General features: G+C 36.0%; 1 protein-coding gene across 1 annotated transcript; it reads left to right on the forward strand.

Annotated features, from left to right (window-relative positions):
* Positions 1–841: 841 nt before the first annotated feature.
* fads2 (fatty acid desaturase 2) lies at positions 842–18479 on the forward strand. The gene is made up of 13 exons (XM_079412131.1): positions 842–966; positions 1861–2105; positions 3034–3144; positions 5522–5719; positions 5938–6039; positions 10788–10913; positions 10997–11057; positions 14321–14397; positions 14506–14603; positions 15724–15820; positions 15899–15978; positions 16063–16188; positions 18113–18479. Exons 2-13 carry the CDS (start codon positions 1899–1901, stop codon positions 18162–18164), a joined length of 1335 nt encoding a protein of 444 aa, XP_079268257.1. The 5' UTR covers positions 842–966; positions 1861–1898; the 3' UTR covers positions 18165–18479.
* Positions 18480–18485: the final 6 nt, after the last annotated feature.

Below are 18485 nucleotides of genomic sequence, written 5' to 3' on the forward strand. Positions count from 1 at the left end.
AAAATTTCTGAAAAAGTAAAAATTTGTAAATTAAGGGAATTAAGCTTCAGCTGCAAAATGGTCTTTTATGCATCCATGTACCTGCAAATTAGCATTTATGAGTATGTAATTATCTTGTTTTATTATAGAAAATATTGTTATATTATAGGCTTTATCAGAGAAAAATGTTTTGTTAATGCAACTTGTGATAACAAATTGTGATGGATGGTAAAATGCAGCTGTAGAAAATAAACAGGGTCAGAATAAGTCTGCAGTGTTTTCTTTTGCATGGAAAAGTCCAAAGTTCTTCTTCTTTCATTTGAAATGTTTAACAGTCAGATCAGTCACCAGTTATCACGTGAAAGGCTGGAATTGTGCTAATATGCATATTCATGTTGGATCTAGTGCAACGTGTTGTGCATTACAGTGTGGCATATGGCGTGTGTATATCAGTTTATAACTGATGTTCATAAATTATATAATTGTGATGCCAACATATCTAAAGTATTTAAATAGGCTATGCTTTAAATTTAAAGTCTAAATCCTAAATTGTCTTTTTTTTAAACAACATTTTACAGTATTCTAGAGCAAGATGCAACATGCATCGTCTCCTTCAGTTCATTATTACTCATTTTCACTTTGAATGGTGAGGTAAATTATAAAAATAAATTTAAAAAAAGTTTTTAATGTAGCATTTTTACTTTATATTTCTGTCATCATGACTGCGTGTGGGACTCGAACCTAAGTAACTCTTCTTTATCTCCCCGCTCTCCCCTCCCTTTCAAACTTCTCTCTCTCTTCCTATTGGCTGCTCGTTCGCGAGACTGGCTCAGAGTCGCGCTCTGATTGGCCGGTGGCGCTCGAATGATCTGTTCGGAATTCATCAGTGATGAAGAGTGAGTGTATAAGACAGTATGAGCCTCACATCCGCTTCTCTTTCTCATCACACACAGACCTAATGAGTGTGATCAAAGTGTCGCAGACAGGGTGAGTGCATTATGGAAAGTTTCTTTGTATCTTCTAATGTTATGTAACATGATGGATGCATGCATGCATTAACATCATACGTTCATTTTCTTTAATGAAAGGATGAATTTTCATTTTCAGTGTATTATTTAACAGTTTATTCATTTGAAATGTTCAAATAACCAGTTCTGAAAAGTGCTTTTTTGCAATGTTTTTAATCCTTGCTTTGTTTGCATGTTAGTTTGTCATGCAAAGTGAAAAAATGAGGAAAAACATTGACAGCTGTGACTAACTCAAAATAAGGAAGCAAGTAAAATCTTTCTGTACGTGTACTTAAGCAGGACCCTTCTGGTTTCCTTCGCATAATTAATGAGATTATGTGAGCATTCATTGTCTCATTCCTAAACAAAGACGAGGGGTGTATTTCAGACTACTTGCCTACAAAAAGTGATAATTGTGCTATTTCAGCCTGGCCTGATCCTAAAACGACGTTCATTGATGTAACCTATATTGTCAGGTTGATTCTGTGAACGAACAAAATCATTTAAATGTAAAGCTCATTTTGGGTTACCTGACAAACATACAGTGTGGATATCATGCCTGAACAATGGGCTGTGTCTCATAACCTAGTGGGCGCCCTACCTTGACAGCTTTTTGGGCATCATTTTTGAGAATTAGGCTATGCTTAAAAATGTTTTTTTTTTACAACAATGTAGACTTTAATTAATTTAGACTGCACCCTTTGGTTATCTGACTACATATTCTACAATGTGGATTTTTTTTTTTACATGATATAGTGCAGAATTAATGGAAGAAGTGAACATCAAATGCAATTTGTTGCATCTTTTGTCAAACTCTTCTTAGACACTTTCATAAAAAATATGAAATATTTCATTGAGTTACTTGGTCTTACAGTGCAAAGTAAGCAGCAGTCAGTCAGAGTTTGATCAGCGATGGGCGGCGGAGGACAGCAGACGGACCGGATCACCGGTACCAATGGGAGGTTCAGCACGTACACCTGGGAGGAGGTGCAGAAGCACACTAAGTCTGGAGATCAATGGATCGTGGTGGAAAGGAAGGTTTATAATGTGAGCCAGTGGGTGAAGAGACACCCCGGAGGACTGAGGATCATCGGACACTATGCTGGAGAAGATGCCTCGGTAAAACACTTAGCATAATACATTTAACATAGAAGAACTTTTATATACATCACATTGGCTGTGTCTCATAACCTAGTGATCTATCTACCTAGGCACCCTTTTTTTCCTTTATAGTTAAAAACTGTGCTGAAATCATTCTATAATATCGAAGTAAGTATAGACCAGATTACTGCACAACAGGCTCAAAATCAGCCAAGACAACATTTTGGGCGTCATGCATGACCAAAAATGCTATGTAATGTAAATATTTTTACACTCCATTATTGTTAAACAAAGGCTCATACCCTGCTGAGCTGCCTAGACCTTTTATTAAAATGTTTAATAAAATGCCCATTTCCGCCACTGAAATTTTTTTTTTTTTAAGTAATTGCAAACTTTTCTCACACAATTCTGAGAAAACTGATATTGCAAGATATTAATTTGCAACTGTGAGTTTATAACTCGCAATTGAGATAAGATGTTAATTAACAATTGGGAATTTATCATTTGCAGTTGTGAGGTATAAACTTGCAAATGCGAGAAAAAGGTCAGAATTGTGAAAAACAAAATGCTGAGATGACTTTTATATTTTTTGTTTTGTGGCAGGGAAAAAACTCTGTGCAGTTGTTCTGTGGCGGAAATTCTGTACATTATGGCCAAACATAGTCAAAACCATAATTTGTAGGCATCATGCTAAAAATGCTATGCTAATGTAAATGTGAATAATTACTCATGCATATATTAATGTGCATTAACATTCAAATATAACAAATGTTACAAACTAGGCAGCATTCTGGGGGGTTTTAGGCATGTGTTTCTAATGCCATGTGATGCTGTCTAGGTAGGGGACTTATTAAAGCAGTTGTTTGTTTCAGTGTTGTTGTAACTGATTCAGATAAGAATAAAATGATGATTATCAGTGTTGAATTTGTTTTATCTGGTGTGACAGGAGGCGTTTACTGCGTTTCATCCAGACCTTCAGCTGGTGAGGAAATACATGAAGCCGCTGTTAATCGGGGAGCTTGAGCCGTCTGAACCCAGTCAAGACCGCCAGAAAAATGTGAGTATAGAGACTTTAACTGAAGACTAACCAACACAGAATAGATTAATAAAACCTATTTGTTTTGAATATAAAATATTGCTTTGACACTTCAGTCAACTGAATATGGATTCTGTAAATACTGTATATCTGGATGATGTATAGTAATTAGGGATGCACGATATTGGAATTCTGCCGATATTCAATATGCCGATATTTTTCAACTCATTTTGGCCGATATCGATGCCGATACCGATATATTTCCTTTTATTTGGAAACAACACCAAGTCTCTCCTGTGCAGAAATTATAAGCAAAATATTATTAATTTTGGTTAGTTTTTAACAAGAACTTATTTATTAGAATTAAATAAAAAATAATAAAAAAAAATTAACAGTACATTGAAGCTTTGAAAATAAATATAAATCAACTATATCAATCGCTGCATTTTTTCCCCCAGAAAGATGCTGTGTTAACCCTAATATTTTATTTTAAGATTTAACATTTGTAGATGGTCTAAAACAAAAGAGTTGTAAAAATTCTGAAAATCTTTTAGAGCTCATGATTTGTTTAAAAAATAAAACGTTACACATTAATGAATAAATCAGTATATATAAAATTATTTAATTTACAAGTGTCATGTTTGTGATTTTTTTTTCATGTAAGCTATAGCTTCTGACCATTAAATCAAAACATACTTATTTTATTACATCAATTACTGCTTTATTTAATCAGAAACACAGTCTAAATGTTATTTGTGCAGGCTATTTTACTTTTAATTGAATTAGAAGTAGGCCAACTGCGCCCCTACTATTAAAACTACTTACCGAACGGGCATTAGGACCTGGGGGAGGCTGTCACTGCTGCCCCTGCTTGTGCTATAACTGTTTACTCTATCCCACACCGAACGCGTCATTCTGTACATGCCTTCACACATTAAATGCAGCGATCCAAAACAGTCAATCTATTCATCATTCAGACAAAACTTTGCTTCAAGAATGAGCCACATTGCTGACGTGATCTAATCGCTAGCACACCCTGAGCACATGCGAGTTAACCCTTTCCCCTTATCGGCAAGACATATCGGCATAATTTTGCATGTCAGGCCGATGCCGATATTTACATTTAAAATCATTATCGGCCGATTTCGATATCAGTCCGATAATATCGTGCATCCCTAATAGTAATATGACGAATTACTAGAAAAAGACAAAGAAATATATGAATTTAGAGTAAAAAGGAATTATCTTAAGGTGTGCCAAATCTAAAATAAAAAAAAAGATATTTAGTCACTAGTTGAATTCACATGAATTTTTTCCCTTTCTGGTTAGGATGCACTTGAATTCAGTTATCGAGTGTGAAATTGAATTACAGGAAGTTGAGTTGAAATTCAAATTGGGCTGACAGGAGTTTGCTGAATTACAATTCAAAGAAACTTATCAAGGAAAGGATTCTGGGAGGTGATTGCATCTGTGTTCCCGTAACTGTAAAGGCCCGTTCACACCAAGCTCGATAAAGATATAGTTAAAACCTTCAAATTCCAAAGACATTTGTAGCTTTTTTTAACACCTTTAAATAAGCCTGTCAAACTGTCTGTTGTTTTTTTATTTATTTATTTTTTTTTTTGGCTGTTAAATGACATATATATACAGTGCTGTGAAAAAGTGTTGGCCCCCTTCCTGATTATTTTTTTTGCATGTTTGTCACACTTTAATGTTTCAGATCATCAAACAAATTTAAATATTAATCAAAGATAACACAAGTAAACACAACATGCAGTTTTTGAATTAAGGTTTTTATTATGAAGGGAAAACAAAATCCAAACCCACATGGCCCTGTGTGAAAAAGTGCTTGCCCCCTAAACCTAATAACTGGTCGGGCCACCCTTAGCAGCAACAAGTGCAATCAAGCGTTTGCGATAACTTGCAATGAGTCTGTTGCAGCGCTGGGGAGGAATTTTGGCAGAATTGTTGTAATTCAGCTACATTGGACGGTTTTCGAGTATGAACCGCCTTTTTAAGGTCATGCCACAGCATCTCAATAGGATTCAGCAAACACTTTTTCACACAGGGCCATGTGGGTTTGGATTTTGTTTTCCCTTCATAAAAAAAACCCCTTCATTCAAAAACTGCATGTTGTGTTTACTTGTGTGTGACACTTAAGTGCAAAACACAAGGCAGCACTCAGATTAACCTTTGCCCGAAGACACAAGTCACACTCCAATTCGGCTTTCAATCTTCTTCTAAATGATTCAACTACTGAATATTCACGCCCTTAAAAATTTCAGGTCATGAAATTTGATTCACTCCTGCATTTAAATATGATTGTCACTCCCTTCTCAGTGTTAACATGGCCATAAAGGACTGTATTTGTTGTCATTTTACCTTTGTTTTCTCTCAGGGGGCTCTTGTGGAGGATTTCCGAGCCCTTCGTGAGCATCTGGAGGCTGAGGGGTGTTTCAAAACCCAGCCTCTGTTTTTTATCCTGCATCTGGGTCACATCCTGCTGCTGGAGGCCATTGCCCTGATGCTGTTGTGGTACTTTGGAACCGGCTGGATCAACACAGCCATCGTTGCTGTTTTACTGGCTACCGCACAGGTATGACGGACGCATTTGATATAATCACAATTTTCATTAAACTGTGTTTTTAAAAAAACTGCAGTGTTGGTAACTAAAATCTGTTGCATTTTGGATGCGTGTGTCCTTTACTAGCTTAGATTTCTAGCTAAGCACACCAGCATCCAAAACTGGGAACTTTATCTTGATGCAAATATCAACAATATAAATGTTCATGTTTTTTGTTTGTTTGTCTATAGTCGCAGGCTGGATGGTTGCAGCATGACTTCGGTCATCTGTCTGTGTTTAAAACTTCTCGATGGAATCACTTAGTGCACAAATTTGTCATCGGACACCTCAAGGTACTAACATATCCTGCCCAGTCTTCACAAAAAAGTTAGTCCCCAGTTTCACAGACAAGACTTAAGCCTAGTCCTAGACAAAAATGGATATCTGGTCTGTTTTAACTTGAAGAAACTTGGCCTGAACTTAAAATACGTCACTGACACTGAAAAAGCCGCAAATCAAAGACTTCTGTTCATAATGACATTTCACACATTTTTTGAAGCAAAAACACTAAACTTAAAGCATTTTTGGAAAAAAAATATAGTATATAACAGTATTTAGTTTTTTCTAATTGGATAATGTGCGTCTAATTTAGTGAGCAGTTCTGAGCATCACAAATTTGACAATCAAAATGACAATGTTTGTTTAGTCATTGGTTGAATTTCTGGTTAGAATGCACTTGTCAAATTCAAAATTCAGTTAACGACTTGAATTTGAATCAAACTGACCATGAAGTTGAGTTGAAATTCAAATTGGGATGACTGGAATTTACGGAATTATTCTTAAAATAAGTCTGTCTGTCATTCTAAGTTCAACTGATGATCTTCCCTTTTCTAAAATTGCACTTTTTTGCCGTTGCCATATTGACAACAGACATAATGACAAATGACACATATATATCGCAATTCTAAGAAAAAAGATTGCAAGATATAAATTCAAAAGAAAAGAAAGCAGGATTTTGACACATGGTTTTAAAAGCTGAACTTCACACGGCATCTTTAAAACTTGCCACAAGACACTGAACCGTCAGACTTCTCTTCATAATGAAATTTAGCAAATGTTTGGAAGCAAGAAAAACACAAAACCTCAAACCGAGTCTTAATGTGCCATGAGACACTGAAAAAGCAGCGAGTCAAAGAGATCTGATGTTTCATTTTTTGGCTTTAAACATATACCCAATGCATATTTGGAAACGTTCTACCCAGTGCAAATTTCCAGGTAGATACTATTGTTCAGCGTTTCACAAAACGTTGAACAATAGTATACACCTGAAAAAGAAGACAGGGTTTCGAGACAGTTTTTTATAGTTGAACTTCACATAGCATCTTAAAACCATGGCGCGAGACACTGAAAACCAGCAGGTCAAAGACATCTGTTTATAGCAACGTTTCACTTTTTCTTTTTTAAGTTAAAATGCAAAATATTAAACAAAAGTGTCAACCTGGAAAAGGAGGCAGGATTTAAAGACAAAGTTTTAAGTTGAACTTCACAAAGCGTCTTGTAAACGTGGTGCCAGACCACAAGTCAGAGACATATGTTCATAATGACCTTTTACATTTTTTTTTTAAAGCAAAAATGTGAAACGTTCAACAATAGAATCCAACTGGAAAAGAATGTAGGGTTCTTAGCCATGGGTTTAAAGATGAACTTCACACAATGTTTCGGAACCTTGGCGCAAAATCTGCGCAAAATGCCAAACAATGGCGTCCACCTGGAAAAGAAGGCATCATTTTGAGATGCCTTTTAAAAGTTGAACTTGACACAGCATACTTGGTCAAAAACATCCATTCATAATGATGTGTTTTGCATTAGTAAAAGCAATAATGCAAAATGCTGAACAGTAATTATCCACCTGGAAAAGAAGGCAGGATTTTAAGATGCAGTTTATGAAGGTCAAACTTCACAAGGGAGACACTAAAAAAAGACGAGTCAAACACACCTGTTCATAATGACATTTCCCAGTTTTTAAAATGAAAAACATGTAATGCCAAACACTGGTATCCACCTGGACAAGAAGGTTAAGTTTCGAGTCATGGGTTTTTAAAAGTTGAATTTCACATGGCGACGCAGTGCGAGACAAAAATGCTGCTGGTCAAAGACATGTGCAAGTTAATGTAGAAAACAATAAAAAAGCAGCACAGTGGAACACAAAAACAGAAAAAATTAAAGATACATTTGGTACGCTTTGCGTTCACATTGGCATTTTTGACAGCAAACCTAAAGTTACAGAACCTAAAGGCATAGTCATACGTTCACAACTTGACTGGTCGGGTAAAATAATGTATATTTGCATCTCAGCGTGTCTAACAGACATTTCTTGCTGGATGATGGACCATCACCTTCAACTCAACCTAGCTAAGACAGAACTGCTTGTAGTTTCAGCTAACCCATCGCTTCATCACAATCTCACCTTCCAGTTAGGCTCATCTACCATAACTCCTTCAAAAACAGCCAGAAACCTTGGAGTTGTGATTGATGATAAGCTGAATTTCTCAGACCACATTGCTAAAACTGCCCGGTCTTGCATTATATAATATTAAGAAGATCAGGCCGTTTCTCTCGGAACATGCAACACAACTCCTTGTTCAGGCTCTTGTTCTGTCCAGACTTGACTATTGCAATGCTCTCTTGGCAGGTCTTCCAGACAATTCTATTAAACCTCTACAATTAATCCAAAATGCCGCTGCAAGATTAATCTTTAATGAGCCGAAAAGAACGCATGTCACGCCTCTGTTCATCAATTTGCACTGGCTACCAATAGCTGCTCGCATTAAATTCAAGGCATTAACGTTTGCCTACAGAACCCCCACTGGCTCTGCACCCCTTTACCTAAATTCATTAATTCAGACTTATGTGCCCTCTAGAAGCTTGCATTCTTCAAGTGAACGACGCATTATTGTACCATCCCAAAGACACACAAAAACACTTTCACAGACTTTTTCATTAACTGTTCCCATCTGGTGGAATGACCTGCCCAACTCAATCCGAGCAGCCGAATCCTTACCCATCTTCAAGAAACGGCTAAAAACTCATCTGTTCCATCTTTACTTGACCCTCTAACTCTAGTACTCTCCATTCTAATTTTATTTTATCTATGTCTTTTTATTTAAAAAATAATAATAATAACAATTATCTGTACTACGTTAGGCTAACCAAGACTTGTAATAGCACTTGCACGTTGTTGCTCTTTTGTTGGTTTTGATTGCTTCTTATGTCCTCATTTGTAAGTCGCTTTGGATAAAAGCATCTGCTAAATGACTAAATAAATAAATATAATATTTCTCTACGGAACTTACCGAACACCCCAAACAATCTATGTATTCGACTTAAAGCGGCACTGCGCTGACCGATCGGTTTATGACATCAAAGTACCCATTCACCGAGCTGTCTGCTCAGCGCCGCTTTAAGTCGAATACACTAATGCACATTGTTTCATGTACATATGATTTTATTTTTTCCACCTGCAAACTCACAAAGAGCTCATAAAAGACACGTTACCTTCTTGTTGCTCCATGTTTGCCCTTGGCTCATTTTGTTTTGGAACCACCGCTCATTCAGCGTCGTCAAAGCATGTCACATAGCATCACATCTTGTCATTTGTTGTGTTTTTATACTGGATTAAGTTGCCAAAACCTATGATTCACATCTATAAGACCCATGAATAATTCATAAACAACTGATATATAATTACCTTTTAGTCGAATAGATGTTGTCAAAAGTTTCAAGTCCTTTCTTGGCTCAGTCTAGTTCAGACCACTTGAAGCTCGAAACAAGGTTTCATTCAGGTTCTGATAACTGATTATTATTGATTAATCACTCAGAGACTTGTTTTAAAAGTTTAACGAATCACCAATGAAATGGTTTCGTTTTATTAAAAACAATAACTCATAAGCAAATAACAGTGAGTAAAAATCTTCACCACGAATGTCAGCCTCGTACATCCGTTTCATAAGCCTTTTATAGCCTTGCATATAATTTGCATTAATCTTATTAAAAACCTCACATCTTCTGCCCCTGTCTGTGTCTGCCCCCTCCTCCCGTGCAGGCAGGAAACACAACTTTTGTCACAGAGGCTACACAAGACAGTGTCAAAAGGTCATCCTAGTATGATGTATGAAGCTGTCCTTCAGTCTGCTGGTCCTCGCCTGGAGACTCCGCAGTCTCCTCCCTGATGGCAGCAGACTGAAGAAGCTGTGTGTCGGGTGGGTGGGATCACCTGCAATGGGGAGGGCTTTGCGGGTGAGACGGGTGCTGTAAATGTAAACGATCGTAAATATTGTCCATTTTGTATATTTGTACATTATTATTATTATCTGTGTCCTGTCCTGTCATTCTGTCGCACTGTGGAGCTACTGTCACTAAAACAAATTCCTCGTATGTGCAAACATACCTGGCAATAAAGCTAATTCTGATTCTGATTCTGACCAAACATGGCAAGTGTGAACAAACCCTAAAAATGCAATTTCAGTTTTGGCTTTAATCTGTCCAAAATTGTAATCTTTTTTTTTTTTTTTTTTTTTTTTGCAAAGTCGTCCTAGCAGACGTAGGTAATGTCATTGTAGCTCAACTTCGTCCAGCATGTATAAATGTTAATCAGCCTACGTTTGACCAGTTTGAAAGCTCTAAAAGATAGAGGTGTTATGCAACGTGTATTTAATCCACTCGATTACACACTGTGCCGTGCATTTTACAACAGAAATATGCGGTAACTTGACAACGCAAAACCATGCATTAGCTTGATTACAACTGCACATGTAAACAATTATATTAAATATATGTGTAAGGTAAATATAATTCACTCAAAACCAAAACAAAAAAAACTTATTAAAATTGAGCTCAAAAATGCTCATCCTTTTGATACAGTTTATGCTACTTAGAAGTGCCACATTGTTAGCTTAGCATCATGCTAACGATAAAAACTCGAGTCTACCATGTGCTTTCGCATGAGGAGTGCTCTTTGTATGGTCATGAAAGTTGCTAAATACAAAACATCTGCATTTGTCAGAGTTTGAGTTCATGTGTTTGATGTTTTTGTGTTCGTCAGGGAGCGGCTGCAGGCTGGTGGAACCATCGCCACTTCCAGCATCACGCTAAACCCAACGTGTTCAAGAAGGACCCGGACGTCAACATGCTCAATGCGTTTGTAGTGGGAAAGGTGCAGCCTGTGGAGGTATGAGCACACCATCCACATGACACATACAGAAAATACTCAATCGGATCTGATTGGACTCTTTCTGTCTGTCTTTACTACAGTACGGTGTTAAAAAGATCAACAATCTGCCTTACAACCATCAGCACAAGTATTTCTTCTTCAGTAAGTCAGTTTATGGCCACAGTAATGTTTACAAGATTCATACTGGAATTGATATCATACTTTGGATCGTAAAGGATCCTAATGAAAATAAGTAAGAATGAAATAAGATCCTACTTGATACACTGAAGTTTGTGTGGTACGGTATGGTAATTTATATAAATAGAAATGTAACATTCATAAATAGAAATTGTAATTTATTTATGTAGAATTTACAATATAATAGTGTTTATATTATATGTGTTTGTTTATGTTATTTTAATAAATAATTTTTATTGTCCTTCAGTGGCATTTTATAATATATATTCATATATTATAATACTATTTAAAAATATTTATATATCATAACAATATTAAATTACATATATATATGTGTGTGTGTATATATATATATATATACAGTACAGTGGTGTGAAAAAGTGTTGGCCCCCTTCCTGTTTTTTTATTTTTTTGCATGTTTGTCACATGTTTAATGTGACAAACATTAACAGCGTTTAATGTTTCAGATCATCAAACAAATTTAAATATTAATCAAAGATAACACAAGTAAACACAACATGCAGTTTTTGAATTAAGTTTTTTATTATGAAGGGAAAACAAAATGCAAACCCACATGGCCCTGTGTGAAAAAGTGCTTGCCCCCTAAACCTAATAACTGGTTGGGCCAGCCTTAGCAGCAACAACTGCAATCAAGCGTTTGTGATAACTTGCAATGAGTCTATTACAGCGCTGTGGAGGAGTTTTGGCAGAATTGTTGTAATTCAGCCACATTGGAGGGTTTTTGAGCATGAACCGCCTTTTTAAGGTCATGCCACAGCATCTCAATAGGATTCAGGTCAGGACTTTGACTAGGCCACTCCAAAATCTTCATTTTGTTTTTCTTCAGCCATTCAGAGGTGGATTTGCTGGTGTGTTTTGGATCATTGTCCTGCTGCAGAACCCAAGTTCTCTTTAGCTTGAGGTCACGAACAGATGGATTTTTTGGTAGACAGCTGAATTCATGGCTCCATTTATCACAGCAAGTCTTCCAGGTCCTGAAGCAGCAAAACAGCCCCAGACCATCACACTACCACCACCATATTTTACTGTTGCTATGATGTTCTTTTTCTGAAATGCTGTGTTACTTTTACGCCAGATGTAATGGGACACACACCTTCCAAAAAGTTCAACTTTTGTCTCGTCAGTCCACAGAGTATTTTCCCAAAAGTCTTGGGGATCATCAAGATGTTTTCTGGCAAAACTGAGACGAGTCTTTTTGTTCTTTTTGCTCAGCAGCAGTTTCATCTTGGAACTCTGCCATGCAGGCCATTTTTGCCCGGTCTCTTTCTTATGGTGGAGTCATGAACACTGACCTTAACTGAGGCAAGTGAGGCCTGCAGTTCTTTAGATGTTGTCGTGGGGTCTTTTGTGAGCTCTTGGATGAGTCGTCGCTGCGCTCTTGGGGTAATTTTGGTCGGCCGGCCACTCCTGGGAAGGTTCACCACTGTTCCATGTTTTCTTCATTTGTGGATAATGGCTCTCACTGTGGTTCGCTGGAGTCCCAAAGCTTTAGAAATGGCTTTATAACCTTTTCCAGACTGATAGATCTCAATTACTTTCTTTCTCATTTGTTCCTGGATTTCTTTGGATCTCAACATGATGTGTAGCTTTTGAGGATCTTTTGGTCTACTTCACTTTGTCAGGCAGGTCCTATTTAAGTGATTTCTTGATTGTGAACAGGTTTGGCAGTAATCAGGCCTGGTTGTGGCTAGAGAAACTGAACTCAGGTGTGATAAAGCACAGTTATGTTTTAACAGGGGGGGTTGCAAGCACTTTTTCACACAGGGCCATGTGGGTTTGGATTTTGTTTTCCCTTCATAATAAAAAACTTCATTCAAAAACTGCATGTTGTGTTTATTTGTGTTATCTTTGATTAATATTTAAATTTGTTTGATGATCTGAAACATTAAAGTGTGACAAACATGCAAAAAAATGAAAAATCAGGAAGGGGGCCAACACTTTTTCACACCACTGTATGTATATATATATATATATGTGTATATATGTGTGTGTGTGTGTATATATGTTGGGGGTAACGCATTACAAGTAACATGAGTTACGTAATCAGATTACTTTTTTAAAGTAATAACTAGTAAAGTAATGCATTACTTTTTAATTTAGAAGTAAATATCTGAGTTCACTCCAGTACTCCAGTTACTTTGTGTACCATGTCTGACAGCTCTTGTGTTACCATGTTGAGAGAAATCAGGAGTGAGTGCAGAGGCGTTGTGTGCGCTGCGGAAACATGATGTTACTGTAGTCCTAGACTAAATGTGAACATGCATTTACTCATCTCACTTGCACAAAAACAGATTCAGTATTCCTCAAAATTAATAAAAGCAGTCAAATGCAAACTCAGAATATTATACAAACCTGCGGTAATTATATATGTTAAGACAAATATCATTTATGTATTTAATCCCATTTTACTAACCACTGTCTGTGCTACTGATCTTCGATGAGCCAGTTCAATTATACTAATAAGCAAAAATGACACATGTGTTTCATTTTTGTTATTGTTGAATAGTATTGATCCTTCTTCTCCTGCGTCATATTCTACATGTAATTTGTTTGAGCTGCTCCCTGTACTGTACAGACGTGAATTTGCATTTCCTTCAGCCTGAGGCATATTCATTTCACTTTTGGTGTGAGAGGGCTTTTACATTTGTAAAAGAAGAACTTTTTTATATTAATAACTAACAAGCAAGCCCTGCCCAGATTTAAAAGTAACTCAAAAGTAACGCAATGAATTACTTTAAATAAAAAGTAACTAATTAACATAATTAGTAACTCTTTTAGGGAGTAACGCAATATTGTAATGCATTACTATTAAAAGTAACTTTCCCCAACACTGTGTATATGTATATGTATATATATATATATATTTATTTATTTTGATATTACATTAATATATATATATATATATACAATTTTTTTTTTCATATAAATAATATCATATTAAACATATTAACCAAACCTTAAATGTTTATTAAGTATTTTGCCATATATTAATAATTTTACAATGTGTTCTGTTATCATTAAGAGTCCCATTTAGCACATTTGATCATGTCTTTTTTGCAAATTTCGTCTTAAAATTATCACAAAAATAACTAAAATTATCGCAAAATGTCTGATTATGTGCAGATCTCATTTCCATCCTGTAGGACGAGTTATAAACCATCAACCAGGCTTGATGTTTAACACCTTTTTCTGTCGTTGTTTCTCAGTTGGACCTCCACTGCTCATTCCGGTGTATTTCCAGTTCCAGATCTTTCACAATATGATCTCACATGGTCTCTGGGTGGTAGGTTACTAAGATCGCAATGACTGTTGCCATTTTTATGCAGCTAAATGTGCTTTTACAGCACTTTCTCTGCCCTTATCATATCTCTTCTTGTCTTATCTCTTTTAGGACCTCATGTGGTGTATAAGTTACTACGTTCGATACTTCCTGTGTTACACGCAGTTCTACAGTGTGTTCTGGGCGGTGATTCTGTTTAATTTCGCAAGGTACACAAAAATCATTTCATCTACTACTTGTGCTTTAAACAAGTTTATTTTCAATTTAATATTCCAAATGCGTTCTCATTTTTGCACATGTACCATGTAGTACCATGCTTTTCTTGCACCAAAAATTATCTTGAGTATACCAGTTTTTTTTTGGACATGTATCACAGTATTACCATAGTATTTTTGTAAATACCTTGGTATATGAATATAATCATTCGGTATCACGATATAAGTCAAATCGATACGGTTTTACTTTTCCACACTGCTTTGTTTGTGCCAGAGAGAGAGAGAGAAAGATGTGGGCGTGTCCTTCACTGATCACTCGCTCATTGTCTGATTGCTCTAGTCTCCGCCCACTCCTCTTGCACCAATCAGAACACAGGAGCACTGATCGCTCACAGCTGCTGGTGTCTAAGAGGGTTATAATGCTGTGTGGCGGATCAGAGTTTGATGCTGTGATGGTCAGATCGCAGTGTCTGGCTGTCCAGGGTGTTTTCTTTTAAATCCTTATTTCCTGCAGTATGATGATCCGTTCTTTTCTCTTTTGTTTTATGACATTATTTGACTTTATTGAGGTGTTTGCATGAATGCTTTTCAATCTGATTGAGCCATCAATCCAAGTAGCAACATTATTAGGTTACCTGTAAACGCAGCTAATGATTATTGCGCCACCAATTGCTTTAAATGATTTACAGTTAATATTGGATTTTTTTTTAGTCGCGATTAATCGCATTCAAAATAAAAGTTTTTGTTTGCATAATATATGTGTATGTACTGTGTATATTTATTATGTATATATAAAGACACACACCTGCAGCATATATTTAGAAAATATTTACTTGTATATATTTATATTCATATAAATTATATCTAAATATTTAATATATAAGCATAACATATTTTTCTTATATACATGCATGTGTGTGTATTTATATATATATATATATATATATATATATATATACATAGTAAGTATACACACATATATTATGTAAACAAACTTATTTTGGATGTGGCTAATCGTGAATTAATCGTTTGACAGCACTTATTAACACAAAAATGAGTTTGAGATCCTGGTTCGGGTGAAGTAACATGGTTGTGATGTGAATGTGGGCCGCAGGTTCATGGAGAGTCACTGGTTTGTGTGGGTGACCCAGATGAGCCACATCCCCATGGACATCGACTACGAGAAACACCAAGACTGGCTTAGCATGCAGGTACATTCAGAGCCGCCACAGCCCCGCTGGGTTTAAGACTTTCTAGTATGCCAATTCTATGCGTTTTTGTCATTTTAGCTGGTTGCAACCTGTAACATCGAGCAATCCTCCTTCAACGACTGGTTCAGCGGACACCTCAACTTTCAGATCGAGCACCAGTAAGAAAAACAGAAGTAGTTTCAGTGCAAAATGGCTTCAGTTTTTCTTCTGCATTTCACAACTGTGCTTTGTTCTCGTCTCAGTCTCTTTCCCACGATGCCTCGGCACAATTACTGGCGCGCCGCTCCACACGTGCGAGCATTATGTGACAAATACGGAGTCAAGTACCAAGAGAAGAGCTTGTACGAGGCGTTTGCGGATGTCGTCAGGTATGACACGCACCTGAAATCTCATGGTTTCGTCTTCAAAATAAGCTTTTGCTCCAAACTATTCCTACATAACATGAAACAACATTGACAACCAATTTAACCTTCTGTTGTGGTTGGGGTCGATTTGGCCCACACTTGACTTTTTAAGTTGCTTGAAATACTGCTTAACCTGTTTATTTCTTCTTGAAATTTGGTGTATTTCTCATTTAGGGTTATGAATGTGCATGCAAAGTTTCGACACAAGCGTATTTTGGAAAGGCTGTGACTTTGTGTTTGGGTCTTACTCACCTGCATTGGTTTCCCTGCAATTTGCCAAAAATCAACATTTTGAAAAATGCGGGTTAAAACCAAAAAACTCTTATTGTAGCTTGTCAAACACAAAAATATTAAATACATGAGAACTTAAGAAATGTGTGACTTAAAGTTGACTTTAAATTGAGATTTGCTTCTGAGAAATTCAAAGGAAAGTTTCTTTATCTAGTTGAGCTTTACTGTCAAAAAAAAAATTGTTTTTAGTTGTTAGTTGTTTTTGGATCTCAGTTACTAGACTGTTGCTCCACTGAAAAGAAGCGTGAGAAACCCACTTGACACTCGCAGAGGTTTGAGAAAAAGACACGCAGAGGATAGTACTATTATACTAAGTACAAATTATGTTGGATATGATTTGTGTAGTTATTTGCACGTCAATGTGCAAACAGTCACTACAAGTCATGACTATACACACACACACACACATATATGTATATATATATGTATGTGTTTGTGTGTATGTATGTATGTGGATCAAATTAACACAATAGAAATAACACAATAAAAAAGATAGGAATTAATACATTAATTCCCACATTAAGTCCCTGAATAGTTAAAAGTAATTTTATGTGTCACTTATTTTATTTATTTTTTATTTTTTTTTAAATCTATATATTTGTTTATTATTTATTTATTTTAGTATACAATGTTTTATTGAAGTTTAATTTATTTCTAGTAACAATTATTATTATTTTTTAGTTAACTGGTTGTCTGACAATACACAATAGAAATGAGGCAATAATATTTGGTTCAAATAAAATATCAAAGCAAGTAATCATATGGCTTTATTGAACAAAACAGTTAAAATACATAATGTAATACAATATAATCCTAATTTATGTACATTATGTATTATATCAAACGACTGCAGAGGGCGCCAACGGCCTGACGATAATTTTGCCATTTGGGGTGCAATCTAATAAGATTGACTAAACATTTAATTCAAATGTCCACTTAATCTTTAATATTTGTTCACTTCTCTTTGATATAAATACTACAGACACTGTCAGGAACATGTGGACATCAAAACATACAAACTCAGAGCGAGAGTTTATTTTACTTTAGAAGTTGTGATGAACAGTTAGCATTTAGAAAGACAATAATATATATTCTCCTGTGTTGGCGTGAGTTTAAAAATGATGTAATTTACAAATCTGACAGAATGGTGCACACTGCTTTCAGATGAACATTATAAGCAACTCAATATTTTGTGCTTTTCATTGATTTTGGAAGTCTGCCACTTCCAGTGTTTTGCCTGTTAATCAACACGGGCTAAATGCAATCAATGATTTTTTTTATTTTTTTGAGTACTCAAATTTAATTGAGGAATTGTGACAGTATTTATTTATTTAGTTAGACAGTAGATGCTTGCTTGCAGATTGCATGGAAGCCAATGTGGGTCAATTTTACCCCAAACACAACAGTTTTTGCACACAACAGAAGGGTTAACAAGACATTTACTGAGTGAAACAAGAGAAATACATAGAGTGGGTGTTGATTCTATCCATTTGGGAATTGATTGGATTGTGAAGTGTCTATATATGAATGATTCATATTTTGTGCGTGTATACTGGCAGATGTTTCAGCACTAACTGTACCATTACTCTCCTCTCAGGTCTTTGGAAAAATCTGGAGAACTCTGGCTGGATGCATACCTCAACAAATAAAACCTCACTTCTGTTTGCATTAAAAATGATAAGCTGAGTAGGATCCACCAATCAGAGCAAGCATGTCGCAGACTAGACTATAAAAAGTCTTGGAACTAAAAACAAACAGCCAATCAGATTGCTAAAATGACTTGTTTTTGGTATTTGAAGGGTAATCGTGGCACTTTGAATGTGTTTTAAAGAGACTGATCAGAGATATAAGTGTCTCGCCCCTAATAAAGCACTTATCTGAAGGTACAAGAACGTGCATGAACGTACCTGGAAGTTGTGTGATTGCTGGATTACAATCGCTGAATTTTAGATTTGCGTAGTTGCTAGATG

The sequence above is a fragment of the Barbus barbus genome (genome assembly GCF_936440315.1).
Source record: "Barbus barbus genome assembly, chromosome: 48".
NCBI classification, from domain to species: domain Eukaryota; kingdom Metazoa; phylum Chordata; class Actinopteri; order Cypriniformes; family Cyprinidae; genus Barbus; species Barbus barbus.

Bases quoted from the DNA above. Each gene is read 5' to 3' on its own strand.
- fads2 (XM_079412131.1), top strand. From the start codon at position 1,899: ATGGGCGGCGGAGGACAGCAGACGGACCGGATCACCGGTACCAATGGG. The intron at 2,106-3,033 runs GTAAAACACTTA...CTGGTGTGACAG, and splicing joins ATGCTGGAGAAGATGCCTCG to GAGGCGTTTACTGCGTTTCA. The intron at 10,914-10,996 runs GTATGAGCACAC...TCTTTACTACAG, and splicing joins GAAAGGTGCAGCCTGTGGAG to TACGGTGTTAAAAAGATCAA.